We start from the raw sequence: 17,565 nt of genomic DNA on the forward strand, positions 1-17,565 counted from the left end.
AAGTGTAAGAACTGTTTTGAATTTTATTTCCTGAATAATTAAAGGCCTTTTCAGATTACTGTTACCTAATGTTTCAGATGTGGTTATCCCCAGGGCTCTTGCAGAGGCATTCAAAGGCGTTTTAGCCAAACACTGCTACTTGGATGGGAAATAGGAAATGAATAGTTTGTATTACTAAAAAACAGGTGTCCTGGAATTGCATGCCAGGCAAGTGCTGGGGGAAAATAAAGCAGAGCTTTGGGAAAGTGCTAGAGAGCTAGCAGCCAGGAAGCTTATGATTTGCTCAGTAGTTGGAAAGTATTATGGCAGGCCAAATGTGATTCATAGATTGTATTTTGATTCAAGAATTTTCTGCTGCTGCTGCTGCTGGAAGAAGTTGTTCACCTTTTATTGTGAATTTCACAAAAAATGACTTAGCTCATTTTATTCCTTTTCATCTATTTCTAAGATCTCTAAAGGGATATGTAGGGGAATTAAACTAGAATTTGATGCTTTGAAAACAAAATTGAAATTTTGAGATTGCAAAGATATGGACTTAGAAACTTGAACTTCATATTAGCTACTTTTAGCCTTGAATTTGTATCTACCGTTTGTATTTAGGTTTTATTTTGTGTTTCAAATTTCATTTGTGGACTTGCCTAAAAAATTTTCAACTTGACAAGGCAAATTGACTCATCATCTTTTTATGCTAAAACCCAGCTGGAAAGTGTGATCCAGATATTTCTAATGTGAATTTAATGTAGTCAGAAAGCATACGCTGTTGAACCATGCCCTCCAGGTCAACAATGTACCATGAAGCTCAGTAAGTTTCTTTCAAAACAGTGAGGAAATAAAAGTTAATCAATCAGTAGTAACAGTCCATGAGAACCTTGGGTTGCATTTCAACCCTGCCCTTGCTTCTTCACAGTTTTAACATGCTTGACAAGAAAACACCTTTTAAAAAAGATAAAAGTTATTCTCATTAAAAATATTCTCAGTCCTTCTTGCAAAATTTTCCTTTTTATGCGGAAAAATACTTAGCTTAGGGGCAAGTTAGTTTATTTTCTTGTGTATTTTTTTAGAACATTGATTGGAGAAAAAAGGCCGGGGTTCAAGGCCAAGACCCAAAATACAAAACATTGAAATCATAGTTGGAGCAAGGAATTGAGTCTACTGCTACATGAGAATATTTTACATTAGGAGACAGAATTATTTGTCTTCTTTATTTTCCAATGAATCCAAATGAGTTTAAAAAAAAAAAAAAAAAGCTTAATCTCCAGGAAATTATAAAGTCCTAGTGCATTTAATTCATCATCCTTGGTGTTGGGAGAATTTTTTTCTCCAAGCAGAGAAGAAATTATATTCTCCAACTTTCAGTTCTCATATCACCTGAGCAGTTGGAGATACTCTGGGCAGCCTCTTTTGCTTGTTTCTTTCTGCTGTTATCCTTTAAAGAATCAGGGACCTTCTCCTTCAATATTAAGAGATTAAAGCAATACCTATGGGTTTTCAGTCTTGAACACAAGATGTCTCACTCAGTACTGTTGAAGGTAGTTAAGCCCTGGAGAGAAATGATTTCAAGCTCCCTTTCTTATGTGTGTCTTCCCTTTTGGTCTTACATTGCAGTCAATGCACTGTTCACTGTTCCTAGTCCAAGTGGCATAGCCAAGATTAGATGCTGTATTAGAAAGCATCTCACATATTAGGTGCATGATCCAGGACTGTAAATTCTGAAACATGGATTCTGAAGTGAAAGCCTGCACTGACAGCAGAAAATGACTTAATAGCATACACGTGCCTGATTTAGGAGGATATAGGGGAACAGAAGAAATTTGTGTGCTGGTGCTCCTGTGATATTAAGGTTTGATACTAATTGAAATATCACTCGTATTTGAGTTTTAAGCATCATCCTATATGCTTTTAAACAAATAAATTCCATTATGGATTTTTTTTATTGTTTCTGAGTAAAATCTTGTTACTGATTTCTCTTTATATATTTTATTCTTTCTAATAGCTGGTTCTAAAATATTAGTGAAGGATCCCAGACCAGCATTGGGAACACCAAGTCCCAAACTAAGTGGTAAGTACTCCAAGGCTTCTATCGTTATAAACCATTTCTGTAGAAAAAACAATGAGGATGAGTTTCGTGAGATTGCACTGAGTGGTTTAGATTGTGTAAAGGATGTTAGATGAGGCACAGGATTAACAAGGGGGAAAATATAATTGAATTATTCCCTAATTTTGAAGTTCATCTATCATATGGTGTAATTTATATCTGTATACAATTTCTGTCATGTAATAACAGAAGAGTTTTATTGGTTTCACTGAAATCACTGTGTTCTGTGTAAGATTCTATGTAATTTACCTATTTAGAAGCTGTAGTACTCACCTTGAAATAATTTAAAGATGTTTTGCAGTTTTCTTCAATCATGCACTTTTTTACATATCCCAAATTTAAATTGCTTTACCTAAATACCACATATTAGCCTTGAACTTAGCCTTTAGAAAAAAAAGCTAATTTTATATGAGACAAGGTAATCTCTCCAATTCTGGCTCAAGTCTCCAGTTTTAACAGATTTGCTGAAGACCATATTTGGATATCCTGACAAGAGAAGCTCTCTGTCCACTGAAGAGATTTTTTGAAAAGAGCAGTGTCCTTAACTAAAACTTACCTTTGGCTATAATAAACTAATTGAATTTCTACTGATAATGAATAAGATTCAAAAGTAGTACTTTAACATATTGGGATTTGTGGGATTTTTTTTTATATTTTGTGTACTAATTCAAATCAGTGTTTTTCAATGATGTTCTGCAGAATGGTAGGCATCAAGCTTTTAATTCAGAAAATTTTCATTCATTTCTTGCAATCCCAGCTAACTGCCAATATAGCACATAAAGATCAGTTTTCCTAAAAGTAGGAAAATATGTTTCAGGCAGACTACAAATCAACAACATCAGAGCATTTCCACCATGCAATTTCCTTGCTTACAGGTCCAGTACCTAAATGTTTTTTCAAGAAAATATACATACACGTACACAGACAAAAAAACTAGGAAAGCTCCTTTACGCTTCATGTAGAAGACCTGTCTTTGTATTGCATGAAATAAATGATGAAGGAAAGCTGTGGGTATCCCAGTGTGCCCCAGTCTTGGATTTAGGGATAGCCTGAGAGAGAAAAGGGCAAATATTCCTCTCTGCTTATCTGACATGAGGTGCCAATGCACACATGAACACAGAGCTTTAAGTTCAGTGTGAAGTACTTCAAATAATGTGAAAATGCTGATTTTAAATTGTGATTCTTAAAGGGTAACTCTGATACATTATTTTGGAAAATGTAGTAAGCCCATCCTAAATCACTTTTAATTTAATTGTTTGAAAGGTATCTCATGTTAAGATTTTAAAGATTTGCATGTATCAGTTTTTACATCAGAGGTAGCTTTTTGTTGTTTTGGTGGCGTTATATCCTTGCTGAAATAGCATTACTTAAATTAATAAATTTTCAGTTCACTAATGATAAGTATTAAATGTGAGGGTATAAATCTAGTGTATTTTTTCCCCAGGAGACTATGTCTGTTTTAAATTTAAATTAGAGAATTTTTTTTTTCTCCTGGTGAAGCTCATAATGTTTTTAAGCATTTGAAGACAAGACAAAACTTATATACTTTTTATTAGAAAAGTTGAATAGTTAATAAAGAAAATTATTATAATATTTCATGTCATTTAAAGAAATTGCTTATTAAAATTTTTATATCGAAATAGATACTAATTTCTGCAAAATTTCATGCTAGCCATATGTCCCTAGCTGTCTGTGCTGGCATAGAAAAGATTCTACAGTGAGTGGAATATGCTCTTCTGGCTAAAGCTTTTAGAATTTGTGAAACTGGTTATTCCTGGGGCAGGTCCACATTTTAGGAAAAAGGTGAATGAAGATGTAGTTGTGGTTGGGTTCTTCAGTGCAAATACATTTTTTTCATAAAAGTTTATGCCAGGTTTCTATGTTTTATAACTGAAAATTACAACCTAGTAGATTTATAAAGAGTAAAGGAAAGAAAATGCTAATATTTATCATATATTTTGTTGGTTATTTGACTTTTTAAGTACTAAATATCACAAAATGTGTTGACACATGCTTTTGTCTGCGTAGTTCCTGATGATGTATTTGCCCAAAATTATATATGGAAAGGATCTTACAATTACAAAAGCAAGAAGCAACCCATGACTTTGACAGTTACTAGTTTCAATGCAACTTCAGGAAGAGTAAATGCAACACTTACAAACAGCAATATGGAATTGCTGCTATCAGGTATGAGCTAAGGAAAACTAATTTCTTTTATTTTTATTTTTCTCTCTTACATACATTGGTTTCCTGTAACTTTCTGCATAACTTAAATTTTATTATCTTATCAAAGAAATTTTCACTGCATTTCAGTTCCTTTCCAAAGGCAGGAATTTTTCCATTTCTCTCTTTCCTCTTGTTTCTTTGTTTTTTGTTTTTTTTTTTTTTTTTTTACTTTTCCAGATTTTACTGTATCTAGATTTAATAGTCAATAAGGAGTGAAAGAATCACATTAATTACCATGTTTCTCTTTTAAACCTTTAAAATAAGATTCAAGTACTGTTGTGCAATTTTATTATTTCTTAATCATGAAATTTCCCCACAGTGGCCTAATGGCTAATAATAAATATGATGAGATTGATATATGTTGATCTAGAAAGTCAGAGATACCTAATGAACATGGAAAGAAACTAGAGTTGACACTTGTTAGATTTTCTAAGAAAGAAAATCTAGAAGTTAGAATCCTAGAATTGCTTAGGTCTAAAAAGATTTGTAAGACAACCAAGTAAACCTAATACTGCCAAATCCACCACTGAATCATGTCTCTGGAAGTGTCACATGTGCGCATCTTTTAAATACCTCCAGGGATGATGACTCCACCACTTCCCTGGACAGCCTGTTCCAATGCAGACAACCCTTTCAGTGATTACTTTTTTCATAAGATCCAATCTAAACTTCTGCTGGCAAAACTTGAAGCTGTTTCCTTTCAAGCACCAGAAAATATCTTGCTTCATCTTCTTTTGAGGTAGTTGAAGAGAGGATGTAGTCTCCCTTCAATCTCCTTTTTTCCAGACTAAATAACCCAAATTTCCTCAGACTCTCCTCATAAGACTTGCGCTACACACCCTTCTCCAGCTCCACTGCCCTTCTCTGGACATGCTCCAGCACTTCCACATCTCTCTTGTAATGAGGGTCCAAAACTGATTGCAGGATTTAAGGTGAGGCCTCACCAGTGCCAAATACAGGGGGTGATCACTGCCCTGGTGCTGCTGACCACCCTATTTATTATACAAGCCAGGATGCCATTGGCCTTCTTGGCCACCTGAGCACACTGAAGGATCGTGTTCAGCCGTGACTAGCACCCCCAGAGCCTCCCAGGCCTGTAGAGTTGCCTGGTGTTGTTGTGACCCAGGCGCAGGCCCATTGATCCAAACTGTCCAGATCCTTCTGCAGAGCCTTCCTATCCTCCAGCACGTCAATATTCCTGCCCAACTTGGTGTCATCTGCAAACTGACTGAGGGTGCCTTATACAGATTGTAGATAAAGATATCAGACAGGACTGGCCACAGCACTGAGCTCTGGGGAGCAGCAGGTTTGACTGGCCACCAACTGAATGTAACACTAATCAACACAAATCTCTGAGCTCATCCCACCTGTCAGCTTGTTACTCAGTGAGGAGTTCACCTGTCCAGCCCATGAACAGTAAGTTTCTCCAGGAGGATTCTGTTGGAAATGCTATCAAAGGCTTTACTAAAGTTCAAAGCAATGACATCCACAGCCTTTCTTTCATCCACTGAGTCACCTTATCATAGAAGGAGCCCAGAGCAGTCAAGCAAGATCTGCCTTTCATAAGCCTATTTGGCTGGGCCTGATCTCCTGGTTGCTGAGAGGGGTGGTCTACAGGAAGGACCTAATAAGCCACAGAATCTGTGTTTCTTTTGAGTTGAGTAGAATGGTGAATTTTTATTACTAGATTTGTCTTTTAAATTATTTTGTAGGTGTTCTTTGATAAATCATGCTTGAGAGTGGATGGAATGTTTTCTGACTTATAGCTATGTTTATCTTGGCTGTATGTAAATTTTTTCTGTTGTATTTATTTCATTCATGTCATTTCTGTGATGATATTAAGAACAACAGATGTAGTATTTTCTATTTTGAGAATTAGGAAAGTAAACCACTGTGTCTTCTCACTCAAAACACTCATCCTCCAAATAAAAGGTTCCTTCAACTAGACACAAATGTGATTCCAAATGCCCTTTTCCACTCTATGTACAGGCATTACGTATCAGGTGTCATCAGGTAGTTAATATTTTTTTATTTCCCTGCTCTAAACATAGAACACTGAGATCTTGTGTACTGAAAGGGTGTCTTAGGGCCAGGAAGTAGGGATGGATCAAAAAATACATTTACATGCTAGGAAGCTGAATTCACCAATATTCAGTTTGTATTTTTCTCAAATGAAAAGTAGTTCCCTCTTCCTGCATAATTTACTGTTTTGCATTCCATCATTTGATGCATCTATCTTTACTTCTTTTTATTTTGACACCTGTGCTTGCTGTAATGGTACATAGAATAAACACATCTTGCCAAGGCTCATTCATCTGAGCTCAGTGTAGTGTTTACATGGCAGTAAGCCTTCTCATTAGCTCAGAGATTATTGGTATGTAATGATACCTCCTACAGGGCAGTCACCAATCCTTAATGTGGAGAAGGCTTTTTTTTTTTCCAATTTAGGCATGTACACAAGAGACGTGAATTAGGAATGGAAGACGAAGTCACTAAACATATTGTGGTATTTTATTTTCATTTCCAAATTAACAAGTAATGATATTTGGGTTCTAAATAATTATTCTGCAAGAACAAGAATGAGTCAATAATTATGTCTACAAAGTAAATAAACTGGCATACAAGACTTCTCATTATATGGAAGAAACTGGTTTGTAACTGACAGTGCTATGAAGAACAATCCAATTGTAAACAAAATATTTTCATTTTTTTTTTTTTTAATTTAGCAGCAGCTTTTGGAATCAAATTTGTGTGTGGATGTTCCTATTATGATATTTTCTATGTAATGACTAAATTATATATATTGAAAGTAGGGATGTGAGGTTTAAATACACTCTTCCTGAATCAGAACAATATTTTCAATTTCAAATCAGATTGCTGTCAATGTTCTGCCTAAGGCTTGAAGTAACAGCTGTGTGTATGGAGTTTCTCTTTTCTCCTCTCTACAGGCTAAGCTAAATCTGTTTCTATTGAAATCTTAGGATTATTGAAATAATTTCAAAATAGAGTGCATCTTCTTAAACAAACAATGTTGAAAATTGGTACCTATTTTTCTTGCTTTTCTTCTTAAGGAAAAGAGATGATGTGTTTATTGTCAAGGATGACATTATTTTTCTATTCAACACAAATATAAATTTTTAAAACTATATTCTACAGGAGTGTATAAAAGCCAGGAAGCTCGGCTAATGCTCCACATATATCTCATTAAAGCACCCTCCCATACATCTGCAAGCAAGTTGAAAGAAGAAAAATGGGCTATGGATGGTTTTGTGAGTATATTTCTGCTACAAAAGAGAGATATTTTTTTTATATGATTGAAATCATGCTGGTTTTTACATCCAAAAAATCCTCAGACATATCAAACAAAATCTTTTTAGTAAGGCTGATTCATTAAGTTACATGAAAATTTTCTTGTAAAATGCAGGAGACCAGTCCAAGGGAAAATGTGGGAACAGCCATAGAGTGTAGGCAAAATTATAATGTGTGTTAGTACAGAAGCCTTTCTTGTATGCTTCTTCTATGTCTCTGTATTCCAATATATTTAGAAATTTTATAATAATTAAACATAAAACCATTTATGACAATATTATATTCTATTAATACAACAACAATTTTAATCATTATATTAGGATACGTTTTACTTTTTGATGATTTTTTAAAAATGCCTTGAAAAGATGAACTGTCACATGGGTATGGAAAACAAAATAGATTACTCCAATTTAGCATTAGGCCCCTTGGGGTCTTGTATCCCTTCGGGATACAAGTTTATTCTTTAAAACAGGGAGGAAGAGAACACATTACTGAGGAGAGGTAAAGAAGAGGTTTAAATAGCCCAGATTTCTGGGATGTGATTAAATCATGAAAAGGAAATGCCTTCCAAGAATAAATAGAGACAAAAGTAGAATTTTTAGAAAAGAAAGAGCCTAAAATTATTTGGATTAGTATAAACACTCATATAGCCTTACTACTACATCTGATTTTTTAAGGTGTTTGTCTGTCTTCTTATGTTTCAGCTATTGGTTAAGCACTAGAAGGACACCACTATGATTGCACATGCCATGTGTACATTGAACTGTACACACAAATTTTTATTTTTATAACAAGTGGCACTGGTTGAACAGTTTTTTTTTTTTCAAAGGTTCAGAATGAAAACCTTAAACTAAACTAATGAGTTTAGTTTAAGCAAGAAATGAACTAGTAAAAAGACACAACTCTCTTGGCTTGTAATAACTTAAGGCTTCAAGAACATGCTCCTGAGGTAGCAAAAGCAATGAATTTTCTTTCAGACTTCTAAATATACAAAATTAGACACTATACTTCCTATATTCCATATGCTATTTACATACTGCGCCTACTTGACCTTTTTTTCCCTTGAGTCTTGGAGTGGCACTAAGAGGCTGCTCTAGCCCAAAGTGAAAAGAGCCACCTAAAAAGGCACCTGGTCTTCAGTGAAAACACAGCTTCAGGTCACTGCTGAACGACATACTGTGTCTTGAGAACGGGAAGCTTAAGGGAAAAGGTTGAAGGAACCTACCTAGAAAACACTGAATTTAAACATAATTATTCTTAGAAGCAAGTATATGTCGAGTTGTATGCAGTACACTAGTTTAGACTGTACTTACTGTAATAAGAGAGATAATCATGGGATCACAACCATCCCCTTGCTCCCACAAGACTTTTAGTTTATACTAGCATATTTTGCCCTTCTACCAAAGCTTTATTCAATGTTCTTCTGGTCCATGACCATATAATTAAGTGCTCTTTGGGACAGGTACTGAGAAAAATTAAAATAACTTTCAATTAATTTGAGGTTTTTTATTAAGTGTAAAACTACTATTAAAACCTCAGTATTCTCATCCTAAGGATTATATGCAATAATAATTAATAATCTTCTTCAATTAACTTCCCAAACAAACCAGAAAACTATAAAGTATAATACTGACATTTGAACTACCAGAAACTTTATGTCTTACTGGTTTTTAAAAAGTACAGTTAAATGTAGTATAAGGTGTCATATGTGACCATAAACCACTGTGCCTAAGTAGTGCCTATAACAGTCCTGCCTTTTCTTTTGAACTCTCTATATAAATTTCATATAAAAATAGGGTGTTTGTAATGGGGAATAACAGCTACCAGTCAAGCATATTAGTATATAGAAGAGAATAGCTCCCTATCATATAGATACATGCAACAGTTTTCCCCACTTAATTCAAAGTAATTTTATTTACAGGTTTCTGCTGAACCTGATGGAGCAACATATGTTTTTCAAGGTTTCATCCAGGGTAAAGATTATGGACAATTTGGGCTTCAAAGAATAGGTATTTAAAAAATTCTAATTCTTTGCTTGTTCATTGTTCCATATTCAGTTTTCTTATATCCAGTAGTTTGAGGGTATCTGCAGGATGTTACAGAATTGACATTTCATAGAATATTGAGATATTAATATCTTTAAACTGTCATTTAAGTGATATAAATTACAAATGAATGTAAGATGACTTGCAATCTACTTCTCAGTATTCACATTCATTTTTAATATTTTGAGCAATTATTATAACCAATTATGTGTAAAATGCATTTAATTTCATATCTTAACAGCTATCTAGAAAACCCATGTTGTAGAATGCTTTGATAAACTGCTTTCTTACTTATGGTGCTGAAACACCATTTCACCTAAACATTTGTTAGAAGAGGGAAACTGTTAAATATTTGCAGATAAATACTTATATTACTTTTACAAAGAAAAAATTCTTACTTGATAAGTGTTTATTTCATAAAAATTAATTTCTTGTTTCTATCCTAAGAGAGCTTTAGTAACAAAGCTCAGGAATCAACATTGTTACATTCTGTTGTGCTATTTAAGAAAATAATTTAATTTTCTTTTCTAATGTTGTCTTAAGAACTGTGATATTTCTCCTTACATGAGAATTTGAATTTAGTTTATTCTGAATTTTAAATCATAAATACTGTTGGAAGTACCTTAGAAGAGGACTTGCTTTTTACTAATATAATGTCTGTTGAGATAAAGTTCTTACCTTCAGATAAAATTGCTATATGTGGATGAAAAATTATGTTCTTTCAGCCACAAAATATTGTTCCATCTTATTTTTTTTCAGTAAAATCAGGAAATTCTTTAATTCTTGAATGTGCTGGAAAGAAGGAATCTAAATTCAAATCTATCTTTCACAGTTCTCACAGTAAAATATACTGATCTTGTTTTTTACTGTAATTTCTTATGAAAATTACTTTGCCAGAATTTTTAGAAATATCTTTATCAAGAAATATTTTCTTTAGATTAATATAATAAGTTACTTCCTGTTATTAACTTTAAAATATTTTAAAGTCATCTAAGAAAAATTAAATGCAAGACTTCCTTGGTAAATTGTTTTGATAGATTATTACAAAAATTTTATTTCTTCATTTGATTTTGGATGATATGTTTGAGATTCTTTTCTGTAATATATTGAAGGTTATTTTCATTGGTGCATAACTTCGAGAAAAACGATGATTAAGAGTCAAATTCTATACAATATTTAATTGTAGCCAATATAATCAATTATATCACTATAAAGAAATTCACAGTCTTTGAACAGATTTTGTTTAGTATGCCTACCATTTGATTATTTCATGCAGACAAACTCAAAATTAGCTTCTCTGAAATAAATTTTTTTGACTGGTATTCTCACACAGTTTTCCTCACATTGTTGTTGGTTATTTGAGGTCTCAGCCATGGATGGTTGTTTGGGGCTTTTTTTGTGCTTTGTTGGGTTTTTTTTTAATTTCTGTATGTTGTCTTTTATGGCCAAGAAATTCAGAAAACATTATGATCTCAGCAATTCATAAATGATCCAGTTAAAATCTTGAAAATTAACTTTGAAAATGCATTAGAGAATCATAGAACCAACTAGTTTGGAAAAGACCTTGGAGACCATCAAGTCCAACCTATGACCCAAGATCACCTTATCAACTAAGCCATGACACTGAGTGCTGCAACCCATCTGTCTTTAAATACCTCCAGGGTCGGTGACTCCCCCACTTCTTGGCCAGCCCATTCCCATGCCCACTTTTTCTGTAAAGAATTTTTTTTTTTATGTCTAGGTCATTTTTGTAACCTTTCTTCACATTTAAAAGAGGTATAACTTGTCTATGTAGATAATGTATTCTTCAGCCATGCAGCAGGTCATGTTTCTATTTTTTTAATCAATATCTGGCTTTAACTGTTCAAAATTGTTCCTATCTCTTTCCCTCTGTGTATCAATAGCAGCACCTAAGGAAGTAATGAGTTTTCAATTTTCAGAATTTCTTTTCAGGTGATTGACCTTTTCCTTGATAGTGTGTTTGGGTTTTGTATATGTAGTATTTATTAATTAATGAAATATACAAATGAAACCTGTAACATAGTCAATCTAACACATGCATTATTATAAATTTGACTTTTCATATCATGGTAAAGTAATGTGTTTTCCTTACATACAGAAGTTGAATCCCATGCAGAATTATGCTGTAAGATATTTACTGTGCCAGAGTAGGTGTACTGTTCTGCCAACATGTGGCATCCACATATTGATCAGAATATGGGATACACTCAAGTTCCAGGTGGCCTCAGCATACAGCTGTATGTATGCAGAAGAACATATGATGATGACCTAGTAACAAGTTGTTCTTGAATTCCAAAGATTATGGAGTAGTATGTGCTGCTGATAACAGACATGTATACGATATTACTTGTTTTTCTTCTTTTTTTTAGGTCTTAACATGTCTGAGGGTTCAAATTCTTCTAATCAACCACATGGTACAAATAGTAGTTCAGTGGCCATTGCTATCCTTGTGCCTTTCTTTGCCCTTATATTTGCTGGTTTTGGCTTTTATCTTTATAAACAAAGGTAAGTACAAGTTATATATACAGATATCCTCTATTCCTCTAAGCATTGGTGGTTTTTTTGTCTTCAGTTTTTGCTAGTGTAAATAAAGTTTTCTGTAAAAAAAAAAAAAGACTGTGCAAAATATGCATGTTAGACAGGTCTTCCTACGTTTATTAATATCTGGTATAATAAGTAAGAGATTAGTTTATTATATGGTGCTGTACTTTCATTCTTATTTAAAATCTTATAAATTTATCTCTTCATGATAAAATGGATGCTGTAAATTATTAGCATATGCTGAATAATATAATTGGTAGATTTTTTGACTAAGATTCTGTCACATGATGAAAGGAATAAATTGCCTTTATTATTTTCTTCATGTGACAGAATCGAGTTATATCCTGAGTAATTTATCTTAATGCCTGACCAGTTTATTTGCATACATCTATATATGCAAACGTTATGTCATTAAGAGATTTCATTGTGAATCTTCCTGCATCTGAAATCATTGGTTCATATGCAATTACGTTAAATAGCCACCAGCCTTTCATTTTCATCAGTCTAAATTCTTCAGTTTTTTTCATGTTACCCAGACCAGTACTAATTATTTGGATGCAGTAAAATTTTCCTGTAGCTTTAAAGCATTTGATGGCTAAAGAAACCTTAATTCCTTGAATGCTGAGACAATTCATTGCATAATAACTGCTAAAAGGGTGATTTACATCTGGTAGTCTGACAATACTACTAGTAATATACGTTACAGGATAACATTAGTTTAAACCATTTTTAATTAGCACTACTTATTTTCAGCTGCTCCAGTATATGATAAATTGCCCATGTAATTTTTTATGTATTTGCTATTAGCTGTATGCTGTAAGCACTTGTCTTGGCTTTTATATTGATGACTTACAATATAGTATGCATTTTGTATAGCAATATAGAACACTTTTAAGGGTTTGAACTCTGGTACTTTGAGATATTTAGTGAAAAAGAGGGCATTTCAGCTATAATCTTATTCTTGGTAAAATTGCTGAGTCTCCAAAGGGAAAAAGGAAAGCTCATTTGATTGGGGAATTATTGTGTCTTTACAAGATTTTGTTGTACTCTTTATAATCTGATTATCCAAGTGGAATGGATAACAACTTGGATAATGGATAGAATAACAACCAATAGTCTCTTCTAAGGTTGTTAACTAAGTTCTAACTGAACGCTATTTCCATGGAATCATAAAGCCCTTAAACTTCAATAAAGACAGTACTAATTTTTAACATAAATAATGTAAAAAAATCAAGATGTCATATTTAGCTCCTGTAATTGTAATTGGGAGCTAAACTCTGTTCTGATTCTTAAACCATATTAAGGAAAACTGCAGCTTTCAAATGTTCTGTCTTTCTTCTACAGGACTGCACCTAAAACACAGTACACAGGATGCTCTGTACATGAAAATAATAATGGACAAGCTGCTTTTGAAAACCCCATGTATGACACAAATGCAAAGTCAGTGGAAGGGAAAGCAGTACGATTTGACCCCAACTTGAACACTGTTTGCACAATGGTATAATGTGGTAATGATTTGTCTTCAAAGTCTGGGAATTGGCACACAACACAGTGCACATACAGTTCACTGCTTAAAAAAAAAAAAAGAAAAAAAGAATGAAAAAAAAATTAAAGCACACTTTTCAGGATCTAGTGCGTCACCTTTTCCTGAGGATGATAGGCAAGTCTGGGTTGTAGTTATTTTGTTTTGATTTTGTTTTTCATAAACTGGATCAGAATTCTTCTTTGTGTATGCCACGGAGAGTTTTAAAAAATTTTGCTGCACTCCATGAGTGCTACTCACAGTTTATTTGCTTTTTTAAAAAAGGAGGTTATTCTAAAACATAAAACATATTTGCATATATTGGAGGAGCATCCACTATCAGTATTCTGTGCTTTATAAAAAATATAATAGAGGGACTGGGTTAAAAAAAAAAACGATATAGGTAGAAAATAAGAGCTATACTTACAGGAGACAATAGGTCACTGATTTCTCTTTAACAGTCATATGCTACATCTTTCTTGTGAGTTTGTATCTATTTTCCTTTTTCAGCCCTTTAAACATTTTATTTTTTCTCAGAACACTTGAATTTCTGAGTAATTTTTTTTTTTGGAACAGTTGCATTTCTAAGTCCAGGATGTAGTATTTAGAAATCAGCAAGTATAACTTACTCTTTTCGTATCACCGAAAAAAATTAAAATTTCATATCCTTATAAAATGAATTTTCTTCCCTGCTTTACATCTTGTTTCATTTTCATATTCCAAGTCAGGCTTATTTTTTGTTTCTATTAACAATATCCACAAATTGTAATGTTTTTCTATTTCTTTTGTCAATCATATATCTAGACAAATTTTACAATGAATAATCTAATATGAATTGAGTTTTGTATGTGACTATATTCCTTTAATGTTGAAGAGCGTTCAGGAGTGACCATCTTACATTTCTTTCAAAAGTTAAAACATAATTTAATATTTCCTATTAAAAAGTGCAGTTTACAGTAATATTAATAACAAAATCCCTATATCAAAAATAGGAGGCCATTTTTCACTCCATGTTACTTAAAACTAGGCCATATCTCACCTGTTGGTTCCTTCAGCATTTTGACAAAATGTATGCACAAAGCATGATGTGATCCCTTTGAAATTGATGGATTCTAAGAGACTGCAATGAACTCTGGATCCTATCTACAAGGCAACAGGAAGTTATAATTTGGAAATACTGTGTTTTCCCATCTATTTTATCTATATATTCCATACTCTATGGAAGAAAATCCTTACAGCTCATTTAAAATTGAATATATTACCATAGTGCAATGAAAAAAAAAAATTTATATACATATATATATATAAAGCCATGATTTTATTAGGGACAATCCATTCATTTTAGGGACAATTCAGATTCCACAGCCCTCAAATACGAGTTTTAGACATTCCAGAATCACTTTTAAGGAAATGCAGTTTTCAGTTTTGCAGTTATTTCATATCAGAATTATTCAACAGGAACTCAGTAATTTATTTGGTGTAGGTCATTGTCTTCCATTCATAGCATGACTCTCAAATGCTGTGTGTTAGCCAGTGTGAATTATCTGTTATTGTCCCTTTCAGACATTAATAATTCTGTGAAAATAACCTTTTTATTACCGTAATAGAGAGTGCCTACCAAAAATCATTGTACCCAGGATTGCTGCTTGGATTTCTATAATGTTTGATGAATTTCTTATAATCATTTTACAACACTTTGTTTTGAATATTCATACAACTCTGTCAACTGTATTCTACTAAAAGGATGCTGTTTTATATTTTATACCATTGGTTGTTATTTATTCTTGTTTATTCAAATGACTGCAATAACTATTATTCATTCATTAATGTTAAGGTTAATACATTTGAGATCGTTTAAAATGTTTCTTCTGCAACTGGCTACTCCTCTTATATTAATGCATACACTTTTGTAAAGAAGTATATTTTTATGAAAAAGGATTTGTAAAAGTATGATGTAAATTTTCAGTGCAATGTAAACAAAATAAAACCAGACAATTGCTTTTTTTAATCATGTCTTTTCTTTAGAAGATGAGCTTTAAACTTATTTAAGTTGCGAAGATCAGAAAATAACCAAATTAAGAATTCAAATTTGGTCTTCTTGTGGGTCTTAAAATCATGCTAATTTTTCTGAATATTTCTGCAAATTTTAGGTAAAGTTGTAAGATTCAGATTGCTTTCAAAAATAATTGATGAGCACAATGTTTGAAGATCTTTATTTTCTAAAATTAATTTTCAGTTTTACTTGAAGAAGCAGTTTTACAGAAAAATAGGCCTACTCTTGTCAACCCATTGGAAAGCACAGGAAAAAAGTTAAAAGAAAAAAATAATGCTGAAAACTAGCATTTCCAAAGATTGTAGACAGCCTTTGCATATTATTTTGCTGCCTTTTCTCAGAAATGTACAGGACAGTACCAGTGCATACCATATTTTCTGGCATTAAAAACCCCCAGTAATTCTTTTAGTGACTTTGAACTGGAAGAAAAGATGTTAATTATATTAATATAATATTGGAACTGTCTTTTAATGACCCCTTTTACTTAAAAGCATGGAAAGTGGATGGCAAATCCTGTTCTCAAATGCTAGTTGTAGAATGGGGGCATGGGGAAATAGTCTAAAATTCATTTGAGAATTTGATGCTCTCTATAAACTAAAAATGATAGTTCAGGTCCATATTGAAATTGCTAAATATTGTTAAATACATTAGAGAATCATGGATTCTGTTTAAAAAGCATGAGGATTATGTTTTTGAGGGGAAGGAGGTGGTACTCAAGAGCAAATTAGTTCACTCTGCAAAACAAAAAAAATCTTATTTCACAGTAGCCAAATGAGAATATGAAGTTAAGCTCTTGGAGTTTTGTTTATGCATTATATGTTTCAACATATAAAAGTTAATAAACTTATATCAAATTAGTTCCACAATTATGTTAATTAGCTTAGCTAATATACCCAGTTTGTACTTTTCAAGAGTCATACTGACTTCATTGTTACAGAAAATGCATAATAGAGTGAATTTGGGGCTTGGTAGGTTTGTTTGCTTTTGTTTTGGATCTGTTTGTTTGTTTGCTTGTGGATTTTTCCTTTTTTTTTTGGGAGGGGAGGAATGGTTGGTGGGGGGGGAGATTGTTTTTTGGGGTGGGTTTTTGTTCCTGTAGTTCCTGACATGTTTGACTTATAAACTATGTGTGAAGTGTTTGATTTTCTAGTAGCAGAGTGGTCAATTTTCACTCTGACAGATGGAATTCCAAGTTTTGGATGCTTCATTGGAGGTTGTTAGCACAGTCTACTCACTGTCTTTTCTTGGGAAGGTAGGTGAATAGAAGATGCCACTTTGGCTGCCTTATTCAAGCAAAGTGAGTACACAGAGAAAATGTGCATGAATAGAAATTGTCATGCAACTCTGTGAGTCTTTTCAAGATTAAGACATCTTGTGCAATAAATATTATGGACTGAGGTTTAAAATTTTCTTTAAGATTCTAGAACATTGAGCCCTTTTATTTCTACATTATCTGCATGTCAGGGCCCATCTTGTCCAGTACATGGCATTAAATCTTATCATGATCTGGTTTGTTACAAGAATCCAGGAACCACACAATTTTAACTACATTCACCAAACTAGCAGTTCTAGTAGAATTTCTCAGAAGCATCATAAAATTGAGCTTAAATTCCCATATTTTACTTTTGTTTGTAAAACAGAACTGCCATTGATATGAAGACATCTTAATGTGGAGGAATTCTTTGACAAAAGTAGAACGAGCTGTTCTTGTCAAGGAAATGGTTTAATGGCTACAAATCTTATAGCTTCCTAT

General features: G+C 33.0%; 1 protein-coding gene across 5 annotated transcripts in view; it reads left to right on the plus strand.

Annotated features, from left to right (window-relative positions):
* The window catches only part of CSMD3 (CUB and Sushi multiple domains 3), a 593,532-nt gene extending 577,773 nt beyond the window's left edge, over positions 1-15,759 (plus strand). For all 5 annotated transcript variants that reach the window (XM_064706591.1, XM_064706593.1, XM_064706594.1 and 2 more), the window contains 6 exons: positions 1,994-2,059; positions 4,124-4,282; positions 7,478-7,590; positions 9,552-9,639; positions 12,066-12,201; positions 13,582-15,759. In XM_064706591.1, coding sequence (XP_064562661.1) covers positions 1,994-2,059; positions 4,124-4,282; positions 7,478-7,590; positions 9,552-9,639; positions 12,066-12,201; positions 13,582-13,741 — 722 coding nt within the window. In that variant the 3' untranslated portion in view covers positions 13,742-15,759. The remainder of the gene's footprint in view (positions 1-1,993; positions 2,060-4,123; positions 4,283-7,477; positions 7,591-9,551; positions 9,640-12,065; positions 12,202-13,581) is intronic.
* The last annotated feature ends 1,806 nt before the right edge of the window (positions 15,760-17,565 follow it).

This window comes from Zonotrichia leucophrys, chromosome 2 (assembly GCF_028769735.1).
Source record: "Zonotrichia leucophrys gambelii isolate GWCS_2022_RI chromosome 2, RI_Zleu_2.0, whole genome shotgun sequence".
Taxonomy (NCBI): Eukaryota; Metazoa; Chordata; class Aves; order Passeriformes; family Passerellidae; genus Zonotrichia; species Zonotrichia leucophrys.